This window comes from Alosa pseudoharengus, unplaced genomic scaffold, assembly GCF_046254945.1.
Source record: "Alosa pseudoharengus isolate Yale_2024_CS ecotype anadromous, Long Island Sound unplaced genomic scaffold, YU_APseudo_1.1 YU_APseudo_1.1_scf_12, whole genome shotgun sequence".
In the NCBI taxonomy this organism is placed as follows: domain Eukaryota; kingdom Metazoa; phylum Chordata; class Actinopteri; order Clupeiformes; family Clupeidae; genus Alosa; species Alosa pseudoharengus.
The window spans coordinates 34547136-34569046 of NW_027468587.1; the positions used below are offsets into that span (position 1 = coordinate 34547136).

General features: G+C 43.5%; 2 protein-coding genes and 1 pseudogene across 3 annotated transcripts; all 3 read left to right on the plus strand.

The window, feature by feature from the left end:
- The first annotated feature begins 1550 nt into the window (after window positions 1–1550).
- Window positions 1551–5859, plus strand: LOC143119489 (uncharacterized). Its single transcript, XM_076281031.1, has 3 exons — window positions 1551–1927; window positions 2265–2393; window positions 2817–5859. The coding sequence occupies exon 3, from the start codon at window positions 3621–3623 to the stop codon at window positions 5754–5756; it is 2136 nt and encodes a 711-aa protein (XP_076137146.1). The 5' UTR covers window positions 1551–1927; window positions 2265–2393; window positions 2817–3620; the 3' UTR covers window positions 5757–5859.
- On the plus strand, window positions 5804–9701 carry LOC143119490 (uncharacterized; annotated as a pseudogene).
- A 1611-nt stretch (window positions 9702–11312) lies between these two features.
- Window positions 11313–21144, plus strand: dbpb (D site albumin promoter binding protein b). 2 transcript variants are annotated; one of them, XM_076281032.1, is made up of 5 exons: window positions 11313–11787; window positions 12033–12296; window positions 14284–14751; window positions 17651–17925; window positions 18696–21144. In XM_076281032.1, exons 2-5 carry the CDS (start codon window positions 12107–12109, stop codon window positions 18909–18911), a joined length of 1149 nt encoding a protein of 382 aa, XP_076137147.1. In that variant the 5' UTR covers window positions 11313–11787; window positions 12033–12106; the 3' UTR covers window positions 18912–21144. The 2 variants fall into 2 exon arrangements, with proteins under 2 accessions (XP_076137147.1, XP_076137148.1); XM_076281033.1 differs by having other exon boundaries at window positions 11314–11787; window positions 17651–17904.
- Window positions 21145–21911: the final 767 nt, after the last annotated feature.

Genomic DNA, 21911 nt, shown 5'->3' on the forward strand with positions numbered 1-21911 from the left:
TCATTATTATGACAGTTATTACTATATAATTACTGGTAGTATTATTACTGTTATTATTATTGAGTATTATATATTTAATGATGGTGATGTTTTTTTCTTCAGTGAAATGTTATTGTATTTTTTAAAAATATCTACCTTTCTCATGAATGTTGAAACAATTCATTGTAGAAAGTGGAAGCACAACTAATGAGATCCATTTATAGCCTGTTGTATTTGCCATTTTTATTACATCGAATGCATTGAAAAATGCCCAATGATGTCACTTAACAATGTTTAAAAGCTTGCTGATGTCAAAACCCATGTGAAAATATCACAGTGGGATAAAGTTTCACGTCACTGCCATAGGTATTACAGATGACATATCTGTTATTGCTATGGTCACCGTTTGTGCATATGTCGTGTATACTGAATGTCTCATTATAGATAGGATTTAAAGTATTTGAATGTTACTTTCAGGGAATATAAAGACAGCTAAAACATGTTAAACATTTTCTTTCCAATGTAAAGGGGTCTGTAGCAATGTCTGCTCTGTCTTGCATCCATAAGCCATACAGTTTAACTATTTATTTAAGAAACATCGGTTAGGGAATGATGTGTGCAAAACAGGCCTATTACACTTTGTATTGCTGATACAATGAGTAGGCTGGCAAGGTTAAGGGCCATTTGGCTATAGGCTATTTGTGACTTCCGAATGAAGAGAGATATTGGTAAACATATATTTTTAATGCATAGACATAGTAAATAGCCTGATTTGAAATCACAATTAGAGTGTGATAAAGGCTAGTGTAGGCTACTTAATTGTGCAATCAAGGAAATCTCTTAGCCCTGGCTATATGAGAATAACCTTCCCTATGTTCTTCTATGAATTGTCCTTACCCTTTTGGATATCAGTGTGAACAAGATGTAATATTATTTGTAGAAATAAAATGCAGCAAATTCAAATGTTTCTTTTTCTGTCCATGGAAATGCAATTGTAGGGTCAAATGTTTAAACATCAGCATCAATTTATCACAACAGATGTAATTTGGTTTTTGATCAAAATCTCAACTGGCTGCTTAAATGGGCTATAATTTTAGATGTGGTAAAAAAAAAAACTCTGAGGCGGCCATCTTAACGGACATAAGGCTGTTGTAAGCTGACAGAATGTAATAAAATGGCTTCGGCGTTTTCAGATCTCATGCAACAGAGATCATGCTTTCACTAACACAGGTAACATTGTAATTTCGAATTCGACCGTGATTTTTTTACAATGTAACAATCCTGCGTTACAGTAGCCTTTATGCAGGGTAGCTGCAGTCAGCTGGCTAGCTTGTGTAGCCTACTACTGCCGCACTACTTCGGTGTTAGCTCTAGCCAGTGCATGTAGAGATGACAGATGTCTGATGGGCCAGCAGTATGTACAGTTACTTGCGCGTCAAAGCAAACAAAACACATCTGACTTAAACGATTTTCTGTCGAATGTGATCATTCCCAATTTGCCTGCAGCACTTGCGCACATACATTTTTTTGTACACGGATAAATAAGACCTTGCAACGCTAGCCGGAAGTACCTAAAGGGCCGGAAACGGCCAATGTTAAGTGAGCACACGTCATTCACCCCTTACCAAAAATTAACATAGACCGTCCAAAACAATTTGGCCGACAAAATTGCAACAATTCATCGGTCGAAATGGAAACCGTTAGCTACGTCAAAATAGCCTAGTAAATCTGTGTATCGTGAGGTCCTGGTGAAGATTAACGACAGATTGCCTCTTTTCAGTGCAGCGCTACATCATTGAAAATGGTCTCTTGCTAAGCAGCTAACTGGCTAGCTGGCTAGTTGGCTGAGACGAAAACAGCACGCAGAGAATGGCAGATGAGCGAGTGGGTGAGGGGGGAGCACAACAGGCCTCGTTCATCTCGCCCTGGCTCAAAATTGGACACATAGGTAAAATGCCACATGTTATTGCATACTATATGTTTATATATAAATATATATTTCTTTAAGATGTGCAGTTATTTTGCGAAAGGGAATGCGAATGTATATTTGTGCACGACCAGTGATACATTTTATTGAGGTTCGGCTATGTACAGTGCGGTTAGCAAGTATTGCAAACAAACCATATCGTCAGCCAGCTGTTTTGCATGCTAGCTGATTGCATTTTGCACAAACATTGACAAGTTGGCTTAAATACTCGATTCGAGATTTTAGATGGTGCAAGATTGCATTGTTGTGTGGCGTACGCTTTACTGTAATCAACAGCTGACGCCACTGTTCTCCACAGAATTTGCCAACTGCATGATTGAACGAGGCATTCAGAAGATGTAATAATTATTCGAAATCCCTCTCTCCCCCTCTTGGTTGACTGTCTCACGTTCCAAGCTGCGAATCGACTTCCTTTTTGCTATCGAAGGTGAGTTGTTTATTTATTTATTTATGATTACTCGGCGAATTAACAGCCACTACAGCCTATTTGATTACGAATAATGTATTAATATTTTTGTCATTGTCAGAATATGTATATAAAATAAAGAAATATGTTAATAAAACGATTTTTGTCCGAACTGTATAATTACAATAACAGAATGATTGAGAGTTTTCATGTTTTGTTTGCTTTATTTTTCCTTTCATTATTTGTTGTTAGTGATTTAATATACCTATACATAGTTTTATTGTGTTTTTACATGTTCTACACATTTTAACCCTTGAACATTTTGTAGAGTACTATATTCGAAATCAAACTGAAAATCACTTGACTTTAATGAAATGACTTGAGTTTAAACCTCTTGCCAAATTACTTGAGTTTAACCTCTTGCCTTCATCTTTTCTGTCACAGATTCTTCGTTTCATGAAGTGAGGGACAACGTGAGGGGGAAAGTGTGGAAATCCACAGTCGTTTGGGATTGGGGAACATGCAATAGAAGTGAAAACATTTTTAAACTGATATAATATCCTGGCAGATCCTAATCTACACCTGTCAACATCACACTACTTTAAAGCAAACAGTGTTGAATTCTATATTATGTGATTATAAATGTGCTGCAGAATTGAAGATTTACCTGAGAAGGTGGTCCACATAAAATTATTGTAAATTGTCCTGCTCAACATCTAAAAAAGGACCTCGGCACATTAAAGCATGAAATGCTAAGTGTCATGCAAAAGACTTTCTTAAGAAGAAATAGTCAACGTGCAATTTCCATGCATGGACAAATCAGAGATGCACAGCAAAGCTGTGATACCTTGTCAGGCAAACACTTTGATTACACATTGCCAATATAGATTGTGATGTGATACTTCTGAAGCACTTAAAAAGGACTGTTATACATGTCCAACAAAATAATGGTATTTAATTGAAAAAAAAAAGTAATAATACAAGAAACAAATTAAGTATCACTTCCTCACTTAAACCATCTTTCCCTGCCTCTCTTGAAAAGAGGGTAGGTCAAAAGTGAAGAATTGTCATTTGTTCTGAAGATTTTGTTGAAATGTTCAAATCAGAAGCTTTTTGCAGCAGTTAAAGCAGCATTTTCTTGAAGTGAGATTGCTCCAGCTGTAAATCTGTTTTGTGGGTGGAGTCCTTGTCGCCGCTCCAGGAGCTGGTGGTGTGCCTTTTGCACCTCCATGTCCCCGTGAGTGGGAGATGTTCCAGTTTGGAAAATACAACTTGGACATCATAGAGATGCTGAGTGGACACCAGGCTCATCAGTTCAAAGGCCTTGGATTAGAGCGACAGCTACAGCATCAACAGCAAGTACAACTTCATCAGCACCAGCTACAGCAACAGCAACAGCAGCAGGCAGAATCATCCGGAGCACTTCTGTCAGGACTGGGCCTGGGACCTCTTCAGGGGTCCCGGAGCAACGCCTTCACTGATTCCACGTCCATTTTTGCCAAAATGAGTGCCCCTCCCCCACCTTTGCAACAACAGTCTCTGTCTTCATCCTCGCAAAGTTCTCGAAAATCTAGCAAAATGTCTGGTAGTAGCAGCAGTGGATACCCTCAGTTTTTACGATCATTTCACCCATCTGATGCAGCTCTTGCCCAGGAGCAACTGCATCCTGGAGTGGGTCGCTTTGAACACTTTGGAGGCAGTGGCAGCAGTGGAAGTGTTGGCGGGCTGGGAGGATTGGTGTCTTCCGGACCCCCACCCCCTCCCCCATTGCATCCTGGACTCTCTGTTCCCCAAGCGTCACCAGGGCCATCTTCTTCTTCTCCATCTCCGTCAAGCTCAGTAGCAACCTCCAACAACCCCCCCAGCAGCAGTGCAGTCACATCTTTAGGGCACCAGTTGGTCGGAGCCCAGTCTGACGCCCGCAGCCTTCATCAGCAGTTCAGCTGTATGCTAGCCGCCAATCAATACTTTCTCTCTGGTGTTCCAGCAAATGCCAGCTTGGAGCAGTTCTTGGTCCAACAAGGCAGCCATAACCACCTTGGTCTTGCTGGTGATTCAGGCTCTGGCCTCGCACCTCCTCCTGCTCTTCATTCCTCACATTCTCACTCCACCCCTCCACAGCAGCAGCAGCCACCCCAACAGCAGCAGTTGCCCCCTCATACTCTGTCACACCCTCACTCCCACCCCCATCACCCTCTTCATTCAAGCTCCCAGCCTTCATCACTAGGTAGTTTTGACTTTCAAGGTATCCCAGTCCTGTCCTCAAACCAGCTAGCTTCTCTCATGCAGCAAGAAGCAGGTCTTCCTCTCCCATTGCCTCTTCATCTCTCTCTCTCCAAGGACGATGGAAAAGGGGACAGTGGGGGAGGGAGTGGACATAGTGGTGGAGGTAGGAGAAAGAAAGCTATGGCAGGATACATGCCACAAAGAAAATCTGAAAGCAGCAACAACAATAGCAGCAGTAACAGCCATGGTGCTTCAAATCCTAATTCAAGTAGTACTGGTTCCGGCGGACTCAGTCAGAGCTCATCTTCAGGCCTTGTGGGTGGAGGTGGAGGAATTGGGATGTCAGGTCATGGGCAGCCCCCCTCTCTCCTCTCTTCCTCGTCATCGTCTGTGGTGTCATCGTCTTCCTCTTCCGCACCCTCATCAACCTCAGCATCTGTGTTGGTGACGAATGGCTCACACCTTTCCAAGCCTAACAGTCATGGAACCATGGGGCCTCCTCCTCAGCCTGAACCCGAGCCGATCTACCATTGCGGTGAATGTGGCAAAACTTTTACACATCTTTCAAGCCTGCGAAGACATCTGCGCTGTCATGAATTGACCACTGCAGGAACAGCCGGCACCAGAAGTAATAATCCGAACCCTGTACAGCACCCTGCCGAACGGAGTGTTCCTCACTCAAGTCAGCCGTCAAGTTCAGCTGCTGCCGCCGCTGCTGCTGCTGCTGCCGCCGCCGCCGCTGCCTCATCCTCCTGCCCAAGTCCTGACAAGACTTTCCACTGCTCCGAGTGTGGGAAAGGATTCAAGAAAAAGGGGCATCTCATTCAGCATGGCGTAATACATTCAGGAGCAAAGCCGTTCGCCTGCTCCACTTGCACTCGTGCTTTCAACCGCCGAGAGTCTCTGACACGCCACGAGAAGATCCATGAAGAGAAACCGTTTCGCTGCCCCGCATGCGGACGCTGTTTCCGAGAGAGCACCTCTCTGTTGAACCACGCCGCCTCTGGCACGTGTGGAAAACCAGGGAGGCCTGCCAGACCACGGAGTCCTGGAATCGGCGGTGCCATGGGTGGTAAAAGCAGTAAGAGTGGCACAGCCATTGACGGAGGGATGGGTATCAGTGGTGTAGGTAAATGCTGGGGTGGGGGAGAGGTGTGAAGCCTTGGAAAATTGGCAAGTAAAAGACAAAATATAGTCTTGAATTTTTTTATTGGTCTGGCTTGTCTTTTTTTTTTTCTTGTGTTAAAAAATATCCATAGATGATAAGATGTTTCTTCAAAATGTGTAATTTTTTTGCAGGTTCTTACAGGAGTGATGGTTACAGTGATGACTACAAAGATCAGCGTTCACAAAGCCACCCATATTCTGGGCCTTCCTCCTGTGGTAGTGGAATGAGTGGACCTGCACTGAGGAAGGCACCTCTAGCACCAACTCTCCATCCACATCCTCAGAGCCAACAGCAACATCATCACCAACAGCCACACCTTCCCCTCTCCTCCCTTCTGGATGACTCTGAAGATGATGTTACAAGTTCAGTCAATAATGCTATATCTGCGATTACTGCTGCTGCTGCCAACTGCATGAGCAACGATATGAATAGTGGTGGGAATCGAGGAGATGACCGTAGAGACATAATTGGAGGGTTGTTGGGTGGCCTTGGTTTGGGACCCCTTGGGGTCTCACCAGGTGGTCCATCATCCACCTCAGGCATAGATAAGTCGTATAGGGGAGGCGGTAACCCAGGAAGCATGGGTGGTATGGGCCCAAATCAGCAGAATCCAGGTGGCAAGCCCAAACGTCCACGGAAGCCTCGCAAGAAGAAAGAGCCCGGGCCAGGTGGCGAGGTCATCAAGAGAAGACAGCCTTCCCACAGGGGAATCAATGGCAATGAGCGCCCATATCTGTGCAGTGTCTGTGGTCGAGGGTTTGCCAGGCGTGAGACGCTACGCAGACATGATCGCATACATACTGGTGAGAAGCCTCACCACTGCACTGTCTGTGGTAAATATTTTAGAGAAGCCTTCCATCTCTCCAAACACCACACAGTTCACTCTGGGGAGAAGAATTACAAATGCAGTCTTTGTGGTAAAGATTTTGGCTATGCGCAGAGCCTTAAAAGACATGCTAAGCTGCACCAAAAAGGGGAGCTGGAAGAGGTTCCCACAACTCCAGGTGGAGAGAACCTGAACAACTACACAACAAATTCTGGGGGCATGAGTCAAGATAGGGGTCAAGGGAGCTCTTCATATTATTCATATTCTCAAGATGTTAAGCCTCAAGGGTCTAGCAGTCAGCCTCCCCCCAGATTGTACACGTGTGCGATATGTTGGAAATCTTTCCGTCATCATTTTCATCTAACTGCTCATCATCAAACAGTTCATGAAACTGGGGGAGAAAAGCTTTTTTCCTGTGAGGTGTGTGGAAAGGCCTTTGCATATTCCAACAGCCTCACAAGGCACAGGCTTTCCCAGCATGGTTTGTCACGCACAGGCCAATCAAATTCACAAGGTGATACTAGTGGCCCTGGGGCCAGTAATAGTGTAAGTGTTAATGTATCTGAGAGTGAGGCTGCTACAAATGCCTTGCTGCAGCTTGCTCCCCCTGGTGGAGCTCATGGGGAACAGCAGTCACACGGTGGCGTTCTCCATAGTCATCAGCCACCGCCCCCACAACCACAAGCGGGCTATTCCCCTTTGTTCTATGTCCCAGATACAAACACATCTCACCCCTCATCTTCCAATGCCTCCCCGTATTCTCACCCACTCTCCTCCAGTTCCAGCATACCGCCCCTCAGCCATCAACAGTCGCCAACAGGTGTGAAGGGGGAACCTCTCTACCAGCCAGGTACGGGTCACACAATGAACACCAATCCTTCTGGGCATCCCTCTTTTGGGATGTCCCCAAATGAACCCCACCCTCTCCATCACCTTCACCACCATCAGCACCATTCAGATGAGCTTCAGTCCCACCATCAGCACCATCAGAGCTTTCACTCGCAAGATGACCTGAGGAAAAAAAAAAAAAAAAAAAAAAAGAAGGACATCCGATCGAGGGGAGGATACAGATGGGACGAGAGGGTGGGAAGGGAGCCGATGGGGAGGGAGAAAGATCTGAGGAGGAAAATGAGGATAAAAAAGAGGACTATTCGCCGCCGGCAACGTCGCTTCAGGAAGCGCATGGCCCTACTCTTGAGGATTAGACGAGGAGGAGGAGGTGGAAGAGCCCCAGCATGTGAGCTAGCTTCTGCACGGGGGTTAAAGCTTAACAGTTTATCATCTTTACAAAACCCTCTCAAGCGTTTCCCCTGTCCCCTCTGCCCCCGCTCGACCTTTTCACGACGGGCAGCCCTTGCAGTCCATCGTGCAACCAAGCACTGTCCCAGAGTCTGTTTCCCTCACGAGCGTCTGAAATGTATCGTCTGCGGGAAACAGTCTCGGAAATTTTTGTCCGCCTTCATTCACAGGGGTTCTCACTTGTCCAAGGGAACATTCTCTTGTAAACGCTGCTCTTCGCGTTTCTGGAACCCCAATCTCCTCAAGCGACACAAGACAGCCTGCCGCGGAAAGCTAGCAGGCTTGCGCCGAGGAAAAGGACTTAATTCGAAATTAGGAACACCTGCAATTGACAAGCGAGGAGATGGCCATAGTGGCCAACCTTACATGTGATATAGAAACACTTAAGTGTTCTCTTGGCTTTTGAAGAAGATATAGATGAAAAAGAAAAAACAAAACATGACTTTGAGGTTTGGTATGTGCATGCTAATAACGAAGATTTGATCACATATGAATGGCCCATGTTGGATTCTACCATTTTGGGAGGCACCAGTACCTCATCTAACCAGTGACTGTTTTAGACGGTGCATTTTCCTTCTCAATATCATGAACTGTGCTAATAATCTGAACTAACCTAAAACTTAAAGCAAGCACCCAAAATCCCAGTTACATGGGATAATTTTTTAAAAGAGCATCACAGTTCCTTTCCAGATTATCCTTAACCTTTATGTGCATTTACAGTACTGTGGATCATTAGATGAGTTTTCTGTGACTTGCTAATACTTACCCCTTTTCCTAACAGTAATTATTAGCCCCCACTGTAACCCAGCAAACTCTGTATAAGTATTCTGTCTCTGATGTGTATAATGTGTAGTGGGTGTTCACTTAGAGATGGTGTGGACATATGATCTCTTTAATGTAAAACTGCATTTAATAGGAGAAGAGGGATCTTGGGAAAGTGAAGGTATTAGTTTGAAGAAACTGTCTTTCCTTTTGGTAGTATTTTTGTGCATGTTGGACATGTTAAACAAGTATCTTAGCTGATATGATGTTTTAAATCACTATGTGGCCGTTACACTTTAAATCGAATTTCAGTAGTGCAATTATTATTTGTTGCAATTGCAATATTTATCTCCAAATCCAGGCTTATAGGCCTCAGACTTAATATTTGGAATTCAAGCACCTGATAAGATCAGGTGACATCAGTGTTTTATTAAAATGGCATAATTGACACCAGGACAAATTGACAGTGAAAAGTTGATTTGAGAAGTGCTTTTTAGATAAAACACATACTTTGAATTAAATTGGAAATAAAATCATTTATTGCCAAAACTAATTTAAGAAATAAAGCCTTTAACCAAAAGTCTGTATTGAAAGTGGTAGCCTCTCGTACCATGAGCAGCATTGTAAGCAGAATTGTAGTGTTTTTACACTGAGGTTGACATAGGAAAAAAAAGAACGGAACAAGTGTACTGTAATGTAAATCGTGTTGATATTTTATTACTGTTACAATGTCTCTTTTTTTGCAAAAAAATGCCTAATATTTTGTTTCTATCATTGCTACTTTATGAGTAGGTGGAAAAAGAATGTGGGAGTTATCACTGTAGAGCAGAACATGACTTAACATATTAATGTGTTTGACACAGCCTTTCAAACCCTAAACCTTAGCTCTTACACATGTATCACTTTTTTCTCAAGTAGATATCCATACTACTCATAGCCCTGTTTTCTTCAAAAGAAAGAAATGATTCTAAGTACCTTTCTATCACTTTATTTACCTATGATACAAATGGTTGTTGATTCTAAGCATTTAATAAAAATGTAAACTGTATTCTTTTTTGTGTGTCAAACATTTCTACAAAATATATGTAAATAAATATGTATAGGCATAGCTAAACTCGTAGCCGTTGTAGATATTTAAATGTAGGGTTTAAAAGTAGCAGTGCAAACCTAGGCCTAGTGCATTTGCAGCATCTTTACCAAATGTTTTGAAAACTGAGAAAATTGTTGAACCGGTCACAGTAATTGTCACTGGTTTTGACAGTGCTTACGAGTTGACACTGCATGCTAAGCCCCTGTCAAGTGTTGTATTTTGGAACTCGGTATTCTGGAGAAAATAATCAGTTGCACTGTCATTGACTCGCCACAGGGGAGCAGTGGAGCTCTCCTCTCCTAATCACACTGGATGGGGTCTGACTGCTGAGGTAGAGTGTGACTGTCACATGGATTTTGCACTGATGGAAAACAGGACAGTACAGTGCCTTGTCTGCTGAATCAGTGGTCCTTCAAATGCATTGAGTAAACTGGGTGTAAATTACATTTCTCCAATTTACCGTTGCAGTATTTAATGGTTACTAATACTGATATTAAACATAAAACTGGTGCATTGCCATTTAAATATGTGAAGTGAAGAGAAGATAAAAACTACTTCACATCAAATCTATGTTAGCCTACTGTTAAAGTCAATTTTACTGTTTAAGTAACTTAACTAGTTAGGTTAAGTCCTGACTAGGTTTAATTGTGCACAGGTTCACGCTTGTGTTTCTCCAGAGTGCAGGTTCAGGCCGCGGGGAGAAAACCTCTGTGTAAGCTCGGAAAATCTATTTCCTTTTTGACTATGGATTTCTAGTCGTGGGACAAGCAGTACAGGCACACGCGTTCAGTGGCCTTGCATTGATGTTCCAGTGCCTCTCGGTCTCACGCGGCTCTAGCATGGGGTATTTAGAGGGCGGTGCGAACATTGCTGAACTCACCAATCAGCAGCTTAAGGGGCCGAACCTGAATAAAACAACAGCCAATCGCTGGGATGTCAGCACCGGGCTCGCTGCTTCTCCGCGTGCGGTGGCCATGTGCAAGTGTGCTACTCTTGTTTTTGAGAGGCAACGTGTAGTACTCCTGTCGGCGTAGAATTGACACGCGCTCACGTTTTCTCCGGATTACCAGTGAACTGAAAAGTGCGTCTATTATGTTGGTCGACATTTTCTTTTATCAATGCCAAATTTAATGCTGATTCAACACAAGATATAGCCTACCAAGTCATATGTATACTATGATAATACACATATAGCTTATGCATTGTATTTGACCAAGAACTGACATTTCTGGTGCATGATAAAGATTTGAAGTCCCAGCAAATTCAGAGGGCCAAGGCAGTGAAGACTTGTCTGACATTTTTTAATGTAGGGTGAAGAAAATAGCCTTATCAAAATGGTCTGTAGTTGGTCACCCTACTTTATTTTATTGGACAGTATTGTTTATGATAGAGTAGTGACAGTTCCCATCACAAGCAGTCGGTCCCATTTATCTCAGCACAGTACATAGCGCATGTTCGACTCGAAGACTTTGTCATTAATATTAATCAGATACAATCCTACAGGCCGCCCTAACGCTAATGTGACGTCACGTGTGTTGCCCGTGTTCGTTCCAGCTGAGCCGAGTGCTCTCGGCGGCTTGAGCGCAAGCCGTGCCTCAACACTCAGAGAAAACTCAGGAGAGAGAGGAGAGGGGGCTACAACAGAAAAAAACGACAGAGGGACTGTATGGGAAAAAAGAGAAAGCAAATATCAGTCAGCCAATTGCACTGCGTCCTTGCAACCGCCTCGGTCCTACTCTTTGTTGTCATTTGTCATTTTTGCTGGACATAGTTTTCTTTCCTTTCCTTCTTCATGGTCTTTGGTTTGAGGGTATATTTTGAATTATTTTACTCGTTAACTGGTGCAGTGTTAATATAATTCTGTACCCGGCTTTGGTGTTGTCATTCGAGTTGGGAATGGACCGTCTTTCCCAGTTTTTTTAATTTTCTGTTTGGAGCGAAGGAATATCCAAACGCGGTCGGATAACTGTTGGGATATAGGCTACATCGCATGGAACTATCTGAAGCGTTGATCTGTCATATGAAATCTTCATTCATCATAAAGGTAAACTTGCATTTATGTCCTGTCAGTTTTGCATTATGGCATTATAGCACTCTTGCATGTTGGCCTATAGCAGAGTCTACAATATTTTAGAACAGGAATTTGAACATTTATCAGAATCTTTTACATTCTTGATATTGCTTCAAAATTACAATACAGTTATTGTTGTTTTTAATATCTGCTTTGCGGACTTATTTTGATCTGACAACAAGTGTCATGTGACTGATCGACTTCTGTTCATTGAGTAGTTCTGAACACGTCACTCATCTCGACTCGGCACCCTCCAGCGATCCCGGGAGATCAAGACTCCGGCTAGACGGTGATGTCCAGGCCGATCTCGCAGATTCTTCCTCCGGACCTTCACCACGCCGGAGCCAGTCCTCAGTTTGGAAGTTGTAATCAGTCTTCATACCCTGTCAACGGCGGCCACTTGAACCCTGCTGCTAACCTGAAATCCCTCCTGCAGCTGCCAATGAAGGGTGACCAACGAAGCAAAGACATTGAAATGAAAGGTGAGAAGTGTGTCCAACAACTCTAGTAACTTCCATCACACACTTTTGCCTTCCCCTCAGGTTTTTGGTATGGGGTGTTTCAATGGATCCAACAATTTTCCACATCCCTCTTGATTTTATTCATCTCATCAGCTTAAAGTGATTCTGAGTTCCTCCTGATTAAAAAAAAAAATACAATCATAACATCAAATGTGCTGTCCAGATAAGAGGAGGCATGAGGTCCAAGAGTGGGTGGAGTTTGGGCAGAAGTACCATAAGGCAGCTGTAAGGTCCCTTGAGGTTGCTCAGCCACTAGTTAAGCCTTTATCACAGATCGCAATGGCCTGGATTTACAGCAAACTATTTCGTAGGGACATTTATGTGCATCTTAAGAAATAAGTTGTTGCTTATTTGATGTGTTTGTGTGTGTCAAGAACAAGACCTCCTATGTGAATCAAGGTGAATCTCAAGCCACCATGCAGTTCCTACACCCCCCCATCAAGAATCCAACATTCAGAATCTCAGAAACAGTCATAGTATGAATTGACATAAAAATATTGAGTATAACTTGAGGGATGAAGGAGGGAGGCAATATGAGGGATGAGGATTTTAATTGAACTGAATGGAGGGCAATTATTTTAATCTTCCATACCTATGCACAGGTAACTGTTAAAGTAAAAAAAAAAAACAAATGGCAAAGCTGTACCCTTATTCAATCATTTTGATAAACAGGACCAGTGAATGATCAAACAACATTTTTTAAGTTATTAAACTTTGATTATGGGAATTGAACTGAAACACACAAATTTGGACTCCCCCAAAATGTACCGTATCCTCCCTACCACACAAGCAATAACAGCTTAACAACAACAACAACAACAACAACAATAATAATGTATGTGGAGGTTATGTTTTGATGCTTACATCTAAATATCCTAAGATTGGCACATAGTCAAGTTTAACTTGAGACTGACTCACTAGCCTTAGTGAATGAAGTGGCTGTTCCTTCTTGCATAGTCAGACTGTATGTGACTGTATGGGTATATGTAACTTAGTAACTGATTGGCCAAGGCCATCATACTGAGCAAGGACACCTTCTGCATCCATCCTCACACTTCACTATTTTCTCTCCAGTGGTTCCTATGGCAGCGTTATTGACATGTAGCATTGTAGCCTCATGCTCTTTGTGTTTCCTGTCATTTGTAGTACAGAAATGTACTTGGTCATTGGAAGAACCCAAAGAAACAGGCATAGGGATGTTATTGGTCTTGAGCATCAACGCCATTGTGTCCTCCTAGCCTGACATAATCAGTTTTTGTGTCACTGGAATGTAAAGTGAACCTTGGTGGAAAGATTTGAAAGAGTAGGAATACTTTGTGTGTGTGTGTGTGTGTGTGTGTGTGTGTGTGTGTGTGTGTGTGTGTGTGTGTGTGTGTGTGTGTGTCTGTCTGTGTGTGTCTGTGTGTGTGTGTGAGAGAGAGAGAGAGAGAGAGAGTAATGACATCCACATTATGCAGCTGAGCAGCAGGTTATCCTGTTCATGTTGATAAATAATCACTCAAGTGAGTGTCCATTTTGTGGGAGTAGCAGTCAGAAACAGGTGAGAAATGTGTGTGGGCATGCACATCACTCAGACTGAAATAGACATGACTAACTGTCCACCCCAAGGTGTATACTGGCAAATGCAACAGCAAGCTACTGCCTGTATGCACACATCGAAGTCAGGACCAATCTGCACCACGAGTAGCTTTGCAATGTTTTGCCATTAACTCATATTGGTTATGATTCAACAGGTATAGCAATTTCCTGTCTCTCACTCTCTCTCTCACACATATTAAAGGAATTCTGACTTTGGGCCCTCTACCTGTAGAACTTTCTCATCAATGCAATGTGAATCAGAACCATAAATCTTCAACTATGAGTGCTACTGTGCCATTGAAATGTATGAGCTGTTTTGTAGTGAAGACCCTGTTCCTCATCTGCACTCCTCCTTCTCTCCCGTCCCCAGACAAGGAGCGTCCTCTGGACGTGGACGAGGACTCCATGGGCCGCTGTTCCATGCGCAGCAGCAGCAGTGGCGGGAGCAGCAACAACAGCGGCAGCGAAGGCAACAGTAGCAACGGCAGCTTCTCCAACTCGACCTTCTTGGGCCCGCTGATGTGGGAACGGACGCTGCCAGTGGACGGCGGGCTCTTCCAGCTGCAGTACATGGACCTGGAGGAGTTCCTGACGGAGAACGGGATGGGCAGCATGCACTCCACGTCCAGCTGCTCCAGCGCGGCGCAGGTGCCCTCGCACAGCTCGCAGTCGGCCATCCCCAACCAGAGCTCGCAGTGCCCCACCACCTCCCCGCTGCCCTGCTCTTCCTCCTCTTCGTCCTCCTCATCGTCCTCCTCGGCCTCCTCGTCGCCCACGCTGCTGGGGCTCGACATGCAGGCGCCGCCGAACTTACTGGGAGCCCCGGACTGTTTGCACGGTGAGCTGCTCCTCTAAAAGCTATTCGGTGCAGTGGTGGTGTGGTGTTGCGTGGTAATGGGAAGAGCCCAATTGGCTGGGAAACACAGAGGTTGGTGGTGGGTTTCTTAAACCAGTGGTGTAAGGTGCAGATGCTAGGCTGGTGAGCTAGTAATGGAGAGCTGTGTTTTCACATGAAACCACATGCTTAGACCGGTGTTACTGACCTTCTCACAAGGCCTTCCACTCCATGGTGGAGGGTCTAATTAAGAGGCTGAGAGCAGGCCAGAGAACCCTCTTGGAGCTGCTCTGAGCTCTTGGTCTGCTGGCTTTAGTCGTGGACTTAAAATCATCATAAGTCACTGGCCTGCTGCTCAGTGTTTTCATATTGGACCACAAGTCCCACAAACAACAAAACCAGCCACACCTTCGATTAAGGCTCCTTCAGATTTGAAGAAGAGCTTCAATAATTGTATTTCCCTTCTAGCCTGGTCTCTCAGCAAATGACCATTGGGAGTGTTTTGATTCAGCCCTGGGCGTTATCACAGTATTGACTTCAGTCGACTTGTGAAGGTGCCAGGTAACTGCGTGGTCGGTTGCAAAGGTCAGCCTGGAGATAATTACTGAAGCTTTGTGTAGGACGTCAGGAAGGCCGGTTACTGTTCTATTTACTGTACTCTAGTGCCCAGTCACAGGGCAAGGCCGTGTGTAAGCCTCAGTGTTGCCCAGACGGCTGTCTTGAAATAGATGACAAAGTTATTATTGAAAGCTAGGGAGTGGACTAGGTGCTGTTGGCATGCATACTTTGAAAATGAGTTCCTCCAAGGGTTTTGTTTGTAAGTTAATTGACAGGAAGGGTAGAGGGAGGGCTTGGTTTTCATTCTGTTCTACACCAAGGGTCATTATGAGACTGGGTTGGGTTTGTTGATCTGTATTTCAGGAATGTACAGTAAGGCTGATGGCTGTATCTTAGTGACCTGAACCACAGGGGAGTGTTCAGGAGAACGAATGAGTAAGAGAGAAAGAGAGAGAGAGAGAGAGAGAGAGAGAGAGAGAGAGAGAGAGAGAGAGAGAGAGAGAAAGAAAGAGAACGGGTGAGGGAGGGAGAGAGAATGAGCAGGCATGGAGAGTGTTTGTGTTCGCGTGTCTTTAAATCTCTTCCCCTCCTCACACGATTGGGCCACGTGCACGTGCGGCATCATGTGCTGAGGACAGGAACACTGGAGCAGGAGGGAGGGAGGGGACCCAGCGCGAGGAGGAGGGGCGAGAATGGGAGGGGTGGGGAGAGAGAGAGAGAGAAAACACTGGAAGGACAGAGGAACAGCCATGGTGATTCCGAACTTCCGATTAAATGTTTGTTTACATTGTTGTAGCGATGGAAGGATATACAGAAGTCAAATCACTTTCATCAGGGAACTGTAAATATTTGAAAGAACAGTGTATGCATGTGAGCCTGTGTTTCCATACAGTACATGTATGATTGTGGGATATTTTTCATGTAAACTTATGCACAGACATTTTCCATCGTATGAATTAGTCAATACATAATAATTAATATCTGAATGGCAGATATTATGATTTGAGTTAATTAACATTTAAATATCGATGAAAATAAATGAAAATGTATTTAGTAGTTTAGTAAATTATAGGGAACACAGAATATGTTCAGGAATACTGGGATCTGCTTTTCTTTTCTATCTATTTCTCTGTCAATGTCCTCTCTCACTCTTTCTCTCTTCCTCACTCACTCGCACATACACATGATCTTGCACACACACATGTACGGGCACACACACGCACCAGCTGCTGACGTGATTACTCATGCAGTTACTCAGCGAGCTTCACCTTCCTGCTGTTGTCTCTGGCCTGGCTCATGGTGTGCCGTGCGTCTGGAGGCCATGGGGCCCTGCACGTGCTTTCACCCCGCCTGAGTGAGCGAGTGAGTGAGTGAGGGAGGGAGGGAGGGAGGGAGGGAGGGAGGGAGAGAGCCTCACAGCCAAGGCACTGGAGAGCCAAACTAAAACATCTCAGGGACGCCACTTCCAACAGCTGCTGTGTGTGTGTGTTTGCATGTGATATGCACAAATGTGTCAGAGTGTGCTTTAGGCAAAGGAGAGCATGTGTGTGTGCAATGCTGCAGAGTGGCATTTGTTTTAGTTATGCGGAAGGTGTTGCTTATGCGTGTGTTTGAGAGTACGGGCAGATTGGTATGGGAGCTGAGTTAGTCTGTTGGTTCATTTTGCCATACACAGAATTCAGATTGAGTATAGTTTTGACTGTACTGCTAGTTTTGACTGTAGCTGCTGTCACTGTTAGTGAAGAGAGACTTGGTCTCCTTTCATATGGCGTATGCATTATGAGAGGACAGGACAGGACAGGACAGTCAGTCCCTCTCCTTTCACCCATAGCAATAGCACTCGATCTGATACCATGGACTCAAAGCCTGGAAATGCCACATAAATAGTTTGCAGCTTATCTGAATTATCAGCGTCACAGGTTAAATGATTTTGCCTTGCACACTGATTCCCTCTAGTGGACAGATACAAAAATTGCAGTGCAAAGCTGTTCATAGCTGATCATGATACCACACTTCAGCAAACAAACGTAACAAACGTCAGCAACATACATGCTACTAGCTACATTACTAGTATTGGAGTAGTCATAATAGTACTTTTGTGCCATTCATATGTTGATTAGAGCAGTGTTGTAGGTTGCAAACCCAAAATGAATAATTGTCTATGACAGTGCTATGTTTACATGAAATTAGAAGTTAAAATACATACAGAATATACCGGTATGTTTCAGAGTAACATGATGGTGTCTTTTTATAGATGTTCTGAACTGTGCATGTTTGTGTAGTTTGAGTTGAATCTTGTCCGGATGTAGTTGTAACACCAGGACCATGTGTCCCTCCTCTGCAGGTACTCACACAACATCTCTGGACCACAACCAGTCCCCGTCTCCTTCCTCCTGTGGTCCCATGCCCACTCCACCAGCGACCAACGGCACCGACCTAATGGGGAGCTTTGACACCGAGCCCGGTGACCTGGAGCTGTCCACCGTCCCCGGCCAGGACGCCTTCGACCCCAGGGGGCACCGCTTCAGCGACGAGGAGCTTAAGCCTCAGCCCATGATAAAGAAGGCCCGTAAGATGATGGTGCCAGAGGACCTGAAGGTTAGCACAGCAGCACAGAAGGTGCCCCATCTACAATACAGAGATTTCAACACCTCTTAGCTCACAACACTGGCCATCTGGCTATACACGTGCAGTGCTAATGTTAGCGTTAGCAAATGTGTACCACATTAAAGTGGTAGTGCTGAACAGTCACACACTAAATGTTTCAGCACATTACCTAAGAAATCATCTAACTGCAAAGGCATGACTGCCATTGTTGTAAACAGTATCTTATAACAATACAATACACATAGTTGTTTTAAAGCAGTGTCAAGTTCCAGAGAATGATGGATTTCTGTCTATTTTATTGTACTAGTTAAGACTCTAAAGGTGCGATGCACATTATCAACTTAATGCTTAGAACCATTTATTATACTTTCCTCAGTTTCCTAGATTTTATATATGTTCAGTAGCAGGCACATAACATATTTATGAGATCCAATGTTTTTTAATCAAAAATGTAAGCTCTGAGATTTTGAAATGCATGTATGAATGCTTAATAAGGCCAGAATGTATGTGTGATGGGGTGTAATTAAGGCCTCTCCATATGTGACTGTCAGATGTTGCTCTGAGGGGCCCATCCAAGTGTTAATAATGCAGAGCCATATTTCATGCGCAGCACGAGGGCCTGATTCCATCTCTCTGCCTGAGCACGGCCTGATTAGATCCAGTTTCCTCTGGAACCATTAGACCAGTTATTGTTTTGCTTCCCCTCTTGTTTTTCTCCTTCATCAGTATTGTTGTTGTTTCTTTCTTCTAACTCCCCCCCCCCCCCTTTATGTCTCCAATAGGATGATAAGTATTGGTCCCGCCGTCATAAGAACAACGAGGCGGCCAAACGCTCCCGTGATGCACGGCGGTTGAAGGAGAACCAGATCTCGGTGCGCGCCTCTTTCTTGGAGCGCGAGAACGCCGCGTTGCGGCAGGAGGTGGCCGACATGCGCAAAGAGCTGGGCCGCTGCCGCAACCTCCTCAACAAGTACGAGAGCCGCCATGGGGATCAGTGAAGACTTGGAGGAGGAGGAGGAGGAGGAAGAAGAAGAGCAGCGATGAAGCTGTTAAACGAATGAATGTTTCAGACGATGAGAGACAGAAAAGAAACTGGTTGAACTTTTAAATGGACAGAAGGAGAAGGAGACCTGATGGAATTGAGAGAAAATGCAGAAGATGTTCAGGGCGGGAGAGAGGAGAGGGGAAAGAAACTAGTTTTATACTGGGAGAGAGAAGAGATCTAAAGAGAGAGATATATAGAGAAATTAAACAGCAGGTGTATCTGTTTTTTTCTGCAGTGTGATTTTAGACAGTTGAGTAATGAATTTTGGTATTGGAGAGATCTGTATATTTTTATATGATAGATATAAACGATAGGGGATGAAGCTAATTTTGGAAATAATTTTTGTATATTTGTATATTTTTGTATATTTTTATATTTGTTAGATGGAGAAAGATATGGATTTTTAAAGATCTGTGTATAATAGAATAATGGTATATTAGCAACGGTCAGCACTTAAGAGGGAACACACACAGTCGTGTGATCTCACAAGAGAGGCGGAGTCTGCAGTGGAACAGGAAGAACATCATCGCGTCAGATGGGACAAGATTGTAAAATATTACAAATACACATTACTTTAAAATTGTATAGTTCCATTCATTTACTCTCAGAATCCATAAGGTCTTTGTTATATATCTTTGAATGAGGTTTTCATTTGGCTTAGTAATAAGAAGGATAAGGTAAAGACAACTACAGAGAGAGAGAGAGAGAGAGAGAGGAGAAGAAACAGACATAGCTGAACTGATATACCACAGGTGTTTTCTTCCTGTGGTGAAGATCGCTCACTTGTCTATGGAAGACTGTTGTCTTCTCTGGGTAATTTAGTGGCTCCCAGCAGAACAGAGGATTTTTTTTTTTTACATGAAGAAGATGAATGGGTATATTGATGTTATTTAAGTCTCCTGTCTTTTCAGTTTCTCATTCTGTCTCCTTTAGCCTCTCTCTCTTGCTCTGCCTGGAGCGTAATTCCAATGCAAGGTTTCTGGAGTTGTCCAGTCTCTATAGTCAGTACTGTATCCTCTTCTATTTTGTGTTGATGGGATTGAGAGGAGCCCAAGTCCATCCTTAACTAGATCACATACACACTCACACAAACCCGCTAGATATCCTCATGACCCTTGAGCAACATTCACCAGAATTGTACATTCAATAGTTTTGTTTGAATTAGTTTGAAAGGAATGATGGCTATACTTAATACATTGCTCTCTCTATACCAAAATTAGTTGTCTCTGTGTGTTTCTAATATGCAGCTATATTTTGTGAATTGGGACTTTGTTATCACAACTGTGAGTCTTTGATTACGCCTATTTTATTTAAAAATGAAATCCAGAGTCTATTCTTCAGGGCAGCATCTTTACTATACACAAAAATGAACTTCAGGTGGACATGTTATGATAATGAAGCAAACTATCATCCACTTTGCTTGCAAATATGGTGTAAAAAAGAATTCTCAATGTGATGGGTGGAATCTTTCATTTCAGTCTGTATGTGTTCATCTCCTCAATGACCAGTTTTAAAAGTAATTACTGTTACTATTAATTATTATTGTTAAGATTATAATCTGTTATTGTTATCACTTAAAAATGATTGTTTTGCTCACTATCTCTTTCTTTGAAGCTTTTTCCTGAAAAAAAAGAGAGATTGCAGTTCCCCTACTGTCTCAGAGTTGTTATGTCATATCCTGTTTGTAACAGCGGCCCTTCACATACTTATGCCAGTTCTGTAAAGATCCTCCGACAGTCTTCAGATACCCTTGTGGATTTGTCACCTCCGTGAAATGTGTTTGAGAATCACAGACTCTCACCTGGCACACAGCCGGGGCTCAGCCTGGACTTCACCCTCTCCCCTGGGTGTGTGGACATGACTAGATGTTTGCTTGGACATTGAGAACAACCTCTCATTTGATTGATAGTTTGCATCTATTCAAGCACACCACAGACTTTTCTTTTTCATTTTGTTGTTTGCAACCTATGTTCCAATCAGTGGCGGTATGCTATCCCAACTGGATTGTGGGTAATGTTGTCCCTGTTTTCCCCCTCCGAATGTGGATGATTATGTACATCTCTTATTGTGTCTCTTATCTGAACTGCAACTACTGAACTGCATCAGTGGCGACCACTGTTCCTAGCCAAGGAGTGTTGTAGTCAGAAATTCAGAGAACACAAAATAAAAGAAATGTTCTTACTCAACTGACTGTCAGAGTGTGGGTGTTCTTCATGTGTGCTATCTTTCAGAGGATGCGCTGTTAGGGCACTTCAGTGCATGGGGTGTTTCACAAGCCCTTGAGGCACAATTTTTCAAAACGTAACGATTCTATTATTCAAGGTCTCCTTTCTAGAAACAGATACATATTTGACCCAAAGATGTTTGCAGCAAAAATCTATTAGTTTAAGAGAGGCAACAGAGAAAAAATGAGCAGGAAAATAAGAGACATCAGTTGAATTAATTCCACTGATTCAAACCTATAGTATCCACATATATATAAACAGACAGTGTGGAGTACACCCAGATGATGCTTTTATCCAGCTTGCTAGTTTCTAAAGGCTTTGTTCATCACATGATGTTCTTCCAATACTGACAAAGCAGCATTTTAGGTAGATAGTTCACCACTGTCTTGATCTTGATTGAGCTGTTGACTAAAGTTATGCAAACAGTCAATCTTTGTCACCTGTGTTGTCATGGTAGATAATTCAACATCTGCACGTGTGTTTGTTATATGGTCTATGTAGTGTAGAGTATACTGTATGTGACAGAAGAGTGATTGAAAGGTGCAGATTGTCATAAATCGTGAGTTTTGCACCCCTTGTTTGCCTAGATAGGACCCCCATTGTCCTCAGGGTTGGTTTTAATGGTTCTGTCTTGTGTGTGATTGTCTTTGTTTGTTTGATGATGTTTGTTGTGTGGGGTGCCTGTGCTTGTCAAAGCCCACGTTGCCCCTACTGAGAAATGGGTGAAA

Coding starts and splice junctions, on each gene's coding strand:
- LOC143119489 (XM_076281031.1), top strand. CDS start 3,621: ATGTTCCAGTTTGGAAAATACAACTTGGACATCATAGAGATGCTGAGT.
- dbpb (XM_076281032.1), top strand. CDS start 12,107: ATGTCCAGGCCGATCTCGCAGATTCTTCCTCCGGACCTTCACCACGCC. Junction 12,297..14,283: donor CAAAGACATTGAAATGAAAG/GTGAGAAGTGTG, acceptor TCCCGTCCCCAG/ACAAGGAGCGTCCTCTGGAC. Junction 17,926..18,695: donor TTAGCACAGCAGCACAGAAG/GTGCCCCATCTA, acceptor TGTCTCCAATAG/GATGATAAGTATTGGTCCCG.